Genomic DNA, 7430 nt, shown 5'->3' on the forward strand with positions numbered 1-7430 from the left:
AGATGAATGCTCTTCTCTTATAACATCTAGGTAGAAAATTAGTGATAAAAGTTACTCCATGTTTTAGTTTTAGGACCGTGTAGACATCCAAAAGTGAACTGACTGGGTGCACTCTTCGTGTACGCATAGCCATAACGGTTACCATTACCAGCACTAACGGCTGCCGTCACCGTACATTCACGCCTTTCCTGTCACCCCGGAACGGGATGTCTGACTTCACGGGCCGTCGGATCGGGAGTAGATGGCCTAGATTAATTGCTACAGTAAGAAGGCATGGTACTCGACCTGAGTGCTATAGTACCATCGTTACATTAAATTTACTGTGATGTTGGACGTTATGATACTGTTCATCTACTCGTAAATCACTGTCACTTCACCCGTCCGAAATAGAATTTCGATCCCCCTCTTTCTCCCCGCGGGGAAAAGTCCCCCGGAAACCCGCACAAACGTCTCAGTTGCTCCTCGGCCTCTGCCGCTCCTGTCCAACGCTTCGCGCTACAGCTGCCCAACCAACCCGGCCGGAGCAGCAAAGCACCAACACATCCTGAGCTCCCCACCTCACGCTTCCTCCCGCCTTCTCGCTCCCGCCTCCGCCGCCGCCTCTTCCGCGCCGCGGGCTCCCGGCCGAGCTGCGGTCTTTGAAACGCCCCGCCCTCCACCACGCTAGCGAGTGAGATCTCAGGGCTCCCCGCCTCTGGCTCTTCTGGATTACGCGCGGCTCTAACGGACGGCTACCTCGGTGGTGCTGCGGGGCCAGATCTGCGGAGCGGGGCATGGGGTGACCGGATCGGAGCGCGGCTCAGTGTTCTCCGGCTGAATTCTGCTCGGGGCTTCGTCTCGGAGGCCGCGGAGATGGCAAACCCCGGCGCCGCGGGTGGTTCAGGTTCGGTTCCTTCTTCTCTCCGTTTCTTTCCTCGGCTTGTGGTGAGCTGGTGGGTGGATGCTGGGAGAGTTGTAGTAGACTGGTAGTAGTAGAACGTGGACTTGGGAAGTTGACTCGTTCGTGTGGAGAGAGAGAGAGAGAGAGAGAGAGAGAGAGAGAGAGAGAGAGAGAGAGAGAGAGAGAGTGGGGAAGTTGCTTAGAATTTGAGGCAACTTTGGCATTTTTTGTGTAAAAGGGAAGGCGTTTTGTTTTTGGTCCTGAATTTTGCTGTTTACGTTGGAGGATTGTTACTTTCGACTGGTTCGTGGGAGAATTATTCGCTATTTTGCTTGTTAAAAAAATATCTGGGATGGGCATCTCTCGTTTTAGGCATGTGGAATTGGATCTGTGAAATAAGGGGAAGATGTATAATTAATCGTGAATGGATCTGGAAACTGATTTTTGTCGAATTAGTAATTACAGTGCGTTCCGTTGTAAAATCTTCAAGGTTAGCTTAACAATTGGTTCTACCACATAAATGGTCCTTAAATTTGTTGTATGGGTTAGAGGATTTTTGCTTTCCACTGGTTCATGCCTTGGTTCAAAAAGAAAAAAAACTGGTTCATGTGAGAATTTCTAATTTTGCAATTCTGCCCGGTAAATTATGCATGCAAAATTGGATCTGTGAAATGAGGGGGGAAATTGGTTTGAAAAAATAAAAAAGAGGGGGGGGGGGCTGTATTACAATGGATCTGGAAACTGATTTTCTTTTTGGTCTAATTATGTTGTGTGATCCGTACTTCTATGGTACAATTTTCATGGTTAGCATAACAATTGGTTCTACTACATAGATGCAAGCAGGGAAATTAGGAAGCATATTTGTGCATGGTGCTACTTTAGAATTGTGTAGTTATGATTCAACTAATTCACCATCAACAGTTGGACCTTTTTCCCCTGTAAAATTGGGAAATGAAAGGATAAAAACTCCCTTGAAATGTATGCATGTCTTACTCTAACGAGAATCATTTTTTAATGAAGTCCATTGCCTTTCTATAGGGAGTTCTGGTGATGCGTTGTACAGGGAACTCTGGCATGCTTGTGCGGGGCCATTGGTCACGGTGCCACACCAAGACGAGCTGGTTTACTACTTCCCCCAGGGTCATATGGAACAGGTGTATATCTTTTTTATGTAACCATAATTAAGGAGCTTATTTCTTATTTGCAAAAAGTACCTATTAATATTACAAGGATATTGTGTGCTCCCTATGTTAGAATGGTGGTGGTTGGTTCTGCAGCATTGCAGCTCTTTCTTGTCATTCAACTGATGATCAAACATCTTTCTATAGCTTGAAGCATCTACAGATCAACAGCTTGATCAGCACTTACCTTTGTTTAATCTACCATCCAAGATCCTGTGTAAGGTGGTCAATGTAGAACTAAGGGTAAGTGCTTCTTCCATTGTGGTCATCCTTCATGCCAGTTTAACTGGAATGTCCAGTAAATGAACCAGTTGTGGAACTGATATCTTGTAGTTTTCTCACTAGTTTACCTCTGTAACGCAGGCTGAAACTGATTCTGACGAAGTTTATGCTCAAATTATGCTGCAACCAGAAGCAGATGTGAGTAGGCTCAATTATTTTATTCTGGATCATAATCCTTCATTCCGCCATTGTCATATTTCTTTGTTCATGCAATATAGTACCCTAGCTCACATCATAGTCTTTCCCTTCTTGCGACCGACTACTCTAACTATATTGCATGGTCATTATTACATGCATATGTGCTGATTTATTTTCCTTGAGTTCACTTAATTAGCAAAGTGAACCCACCAGCCAAGATCCTGAGCCACAGGAGCCTGAAAGATGCAATGTTCATTCCTTCTGCAAGACTTTGACTGCTTCAGATACGAGCACCCATGGTGGATTCTCTGTCCTTAGGAGGCATGCTGAAGAATGTTTGCCCCAACTGGTTAGCATCAGACTGCATATATTGTTTATTCGTAGCATCTGTTGTACAGATGGTCAAATGATGTGATTTTATCCGTAGGATATGACTCAGAATCCACCTTGGCAAGAACTGGTGGCTAAAGATCTCCATGGAACTGAATGGCATTTCCGTCACATTTTTCGAGGTTAGTGTCTCATATAATAATATAACCATACTGCTTAAATCTGCTTTTAATTTCAAAGTATTACAGTGTTGTTCTTATTGTTTTGATGTGTCATTCATTTCAACTGAACTTAATTGTCCTGCTTCAAAACATAGTTGCCCAACTTTTTCTATGGCAAGCAGCGATGCTTTTCACAGCGATTTAGGTTGCTATGTCTCATGAAGTATTATTTGCTGTTCTTTCAGGACAACCAAGGAGACATCTACTCACAACTGGTTGGAGTGTTTTTGTTAGCTCGAAAAGATTGGTTGCCGGTGATGCATTTATCTTTTTGAGGTATGTGATAGCAATGCATGTTGAAACCATTTAACACATGTATTTGTCTCTTGGCTCTGCTGAATTTTAGATGAAGTTTTATAACGAGTACTCCAGCTAACTGTTCTTCATCTTACAGAGGTGAGAACCGAGAGCTGCGAGTTGGGGTTAGGAGACTCATGAGGCAACTAAATAACATGCCATCATCTGTTATATCAAGCCACAGCATGCATCTTGGAGTCCTGGCAACTGCATCCCATGCCATTTCTACTGGAACTCTCTTTTCTGTTTTCTACAAGCCCAGGTTTGATTCTTTTCATTTTACGCCTTCTATTGTGCAATGCTTTCTGTACTCAAGGCATTATCTTTTGTTTGGGTGCACTGTACTTTGTAAAATGAGATAAATGTGCTGTTACCAGTTTTCATGAGGTGCCTATTCAACTTTACACATAAGATGGTTATCTTTGTTCACCTGAGTGTTTATAGCATTATGCGCAGTCCTTGTTTTCATGTTTTGAATGTATATCATGTGATATAGCTTTTAGGCCTTGTTTTTTTGCGATAAACTTATGTTGACCTATTAGGTATTGACATATGGAAATATGCGTTCTTCGTAAACTTGTGTGAAAAAACTTACATTATCCATAATTTGGTCCCCAGAACAAGTCGATCTGAGTTTGTCGTTAGTGTTAACAAGTACCTTCAAGCTAAGAATCAGAAGATGACTGTTGGAATGAGGTTTAAGATGAGATTTGAGGGTGAAGAATCTCCTGAAAGAAGGTATTTATGATTTTATTTTCCATAGCCTGATATTTCATCATAAATTGCATAGGTGCCTCTCACAACTCTTCTCTCCTTGTTATACAGATTTAGTGGGACAATTATTGGTGTGGGAAGCATGTCAACTAACTCAACATCTCCATGGGCAGATTCTGACTGGAGATGTTTGAAGGTATTCAACTTTTGAATTCGTGGAGAGAATTCAATTTTCCTTTGCATTTGCCAATGAATATTCTTTGTATTCATAATTTCTTGTGTGTCTTTCAAAAAGCTAAATACATGCTTTCACCGCTGACAGGTTCAATGGGATGAGTCTTCTGCTGTTCCGTGTCCAGATAGAGTTTCGCCATGGGAACTAGAACCGCTTGATGCAACTAATCCTCAGCCACCGCAGCCTCCTTTAAGAAATAAGCGTGCACGACCCCTTGCTTCACCTTCTATTAATCCAGAACTCCCTCCAGTTTTTGGTATGTAATTACGAAGCTGTTACTTTTTATGGCAATGATTCTCTATCTAGGGAAAGAGACATTATCTGTTCTACTGTTTCTCTTTCATATTGGCTGCCTTGCATACCTAATCTCTTCTATGTTTATATTAGGTTTATGGAAATCCCCAGCTGAGCCTACCCAAGCTTTCTCATTTTCGGGACTGCAGCGTACTCAGGAACTATACCATTCAAACCCCAATGCAATCTTCTCATCACCAATGAATGTTGGATTTAATCCAAAGAATGAGTATTCTACTCCAATCAACAATCATTTTTACTGGCCAATGCGAGACACAAGAGCTGACTCCTACTCTGCTACCATTAACAAAGTTCCATCTGAAAGGAAACAAGAACCTGCTACTGCTGGCTGCAGATTATTTGGTATTGAGATAAGCTCTGTATTGTCACCGGTGGTTACTGTTGCTAGTGTTGGTCAAGATCAACCACCTGCTGCCTCAGTAGATGCTGAGTCTGACCAGCTCTCACAACCATCCCATGCCAACAAAACAGATGTCCCAGCAGCAAGCAGTGAGCGTTCTCATCATGAAACTGAGAGCCGGCAAGTCAGGAGTTGTACCAAGGTGATAACGGGTTAATAACTTTTCATATTTTATTGTCATGGTGATGCTCGAAACCCTACCATAATTTGACAGTAATTTATAACTGTTGTCTCTGAAGGTAATTATGCAAGGAATGGCGGTTGGAAGGGCAGTGGACTTGACAAGGCTATATGGGTATGATGATCTTCACCGCAAGTTGGAAGAGATGTTCGATATCCAGGGAGAGCTCTCTGCCAGTCTCAGGAAATGGAAGGTTGTTTACACAGATGATGAGAATGATATGATGCTTGTGGGGGACGATCCTTGGCAGTATGTACCCTTGTCCTTTTGCTCTTGATTCTTTTTGTAATGGAACATAAAAGCTGTTTTTGAAGTCCGTGATGTCCTAGCTAACAAAATTTGGATCCTTTTTTTCTGTTATTGCAGTGAATTTTGCAGCATGGTGAAAAGGATGTACATTTACACTTATGAGGAGGCCAAGCGGCTGACTCCAAAGGCCAAGCAGCCAGTCATTGGTGACACCATCAAGCCAAACCCGAACAAACCGTCTCCTGAATCTGACATGCCACAGAGCGACTTGAATGACACCACCCCAGTTGCCGATAAGGACTGATGAATGCTAACTTGGCTCTATCTTTTCCTCTTTTGGGTGTTGATCATGGGAGGCAAATGCCCATGCTCCTTGAGACTGCTAAGAGTTATCTGTTCGTTGCTTCGCGGTCCCAAAGGACGTCGCCCCACATCTACCTTGGTTCACACATTGTGCATGGCTGCTGTTGGACGGGCGGCGGAGTCGTTTGCCAACAAGGATGGCTGGGATGGGAAGGCAAGCAGACTGCATGCCGTTCCCTGTGGCTTCCTTGTTTTGGTTTGGTAGGAGGCGTGACATTGTTTCCAGGTACTTGGTTTTGGAGAAGAGGACTGGTAATCGGTGAGCCTGCAAGACAGAAGGGTTGCCGCCGACTGGTCCTTCCCACCGGCGGGCCAACGTCTCACACCAGTAAATAGGAATTATGTATAACTATTTTGGTAGTAGTAATGTCGTACATATATGTATCAGCATATCATGTTCCTCGCTACATGCCTATAGCATCTGCATCTGTTTTCCCTGCATTGTATTCGCAGCTTCGTATTGGATGCTTTGTGTTAGAGCTAATTCTCATCTAATTAACATGATGATCTAACTCTAGATCAAGCACCTCTTAATTGCAGAAGCGTGAGATGTGTACTTGTGTTCAGTGACGCAATTAGTGCTTAACAGTGAGGTTGAAGAGTGTCGGTGTAGCCGTGTAGACCATCAGTGTAGTGGATGCCAATGTGGTGAAACAGGTTGCCGGTGTGGACGATGTGGCGGTGGTCTTTGACCCTGCGGTGTGGATGTTGTGGCGGTAGTCTTTGACCCGTTGACAATGTCCTTATTATCGAGATGGGGTTTTTTGGTGTTAAGGTTAGGTAGGGTCACGTGAGAACTGGTCATCGTGGGCGTCAGCTCTTCCTCTTTATATTTTAGCGCTGCATGAATCGGGATCGCAACCAATTGTTGGTTGCGCTTTCGACAAAGGCACATAGTGAGGAAACAGTCTCCCCTTCTTTCTCTATCACGTTAGAAAACACATCAAAACTTAAGGCCAAGATCAATTCTAACATTCTCTTTATTGATTGTAAGATTAACATCATAAGCCCACTCCTAATGAAATAGTACACTAAGGCAAAGCATTACAGCGGCTAATTAAATGCCACTGAAATCCAAATACCTATAGTATACCATTCCATCTCGAAATGAAAATTCGTTATTCCTAATGAGAGTTGGTTTGCATTATGGTTCTCTTATCTAGAATCATAGGCTTTTCAATAACCCATGCCGACAACATGATCACGAAAAATATAAGGTGATAAGTCCTTAGTAAGCGGATCCGTAAGCATTGACTTAATACTTATATGCTTGACACATATTGTTTGATCCTGGATTCTATCTTTCATAACATGATAATTAATGTCGATGTGTTTGGCAGCATCACTTGACTTGTTGTTACTCGAATAGAAAACTACGGATTGATTATGAAATACTGTCGACCACTCTTAATCCCGAGATAAATTTCTTTAGCCATACAGCCTATCTAGTAGCCTCATAACATACTACAAACTCAGCTTACATCGTTGACGATGCCGTAAGTGTCTGTTTTGAGCTTTTCCACGAGATAGCTCCTCCAGCGAGGGTAAAGATATAACCTGACGTAGATTTTTTAATATCCACACATCCCTCAAAGTCTGCATCCAAATAACCAATAACTTCAAGGTTATCGGATTTTCTAAATA

General features: G+C 42.9%; 1 protein-coding gene across 1 annotated transcript; it reads left to right on the forward strand.

Annotated features, from left to right (window-relative positions):
• Positions 1-404: 404 nt before the first annotated feature.
• LOC133921965 (auxin response factor 7-like) lies at positions 405-6263 on the forward strand. Its single transcript, XM_062367095.1, has 14 exons — positions 405-883; positions 1919-2034; positions 2209-2304; positions 2425-2481; positions 2678-2830; positions 2909-2993; positions 3218-3308; positions 3427-3591; positions 3948-4067; positions 4155-4239; positions 4366-4534; positions 4666-5135; positions 5233-5423; positions 5541-6263. Exons 1-14 carry the CDS (start codon positions 853-855, stop codon positions 5725-5727), a joined length of 2016 nt encoding a protein of 671 aa, XP_062223079.1. The 5' UTR covers positions 405-852; the 3' UTR covers positions 5728-6263.
• The last annotated feature ends 1167 nt before the right edge of the window (positions 6264-7430 follow it).

This window comes from Phragmites australis, chromosome 6 (genome assembly GCF_958298935.1).
Source record: "Phragmites australis chromosome 6, lpPhrAust1.1, whole genome shotgun sequence".
Classification (NCBI taxonomy): domain Eukaryota; kingdom Viridiplantae; phylum Streptophyta; class Magnoliopsida; order Poales; family Poaceae; genus Phragmites; species Phragmites australis.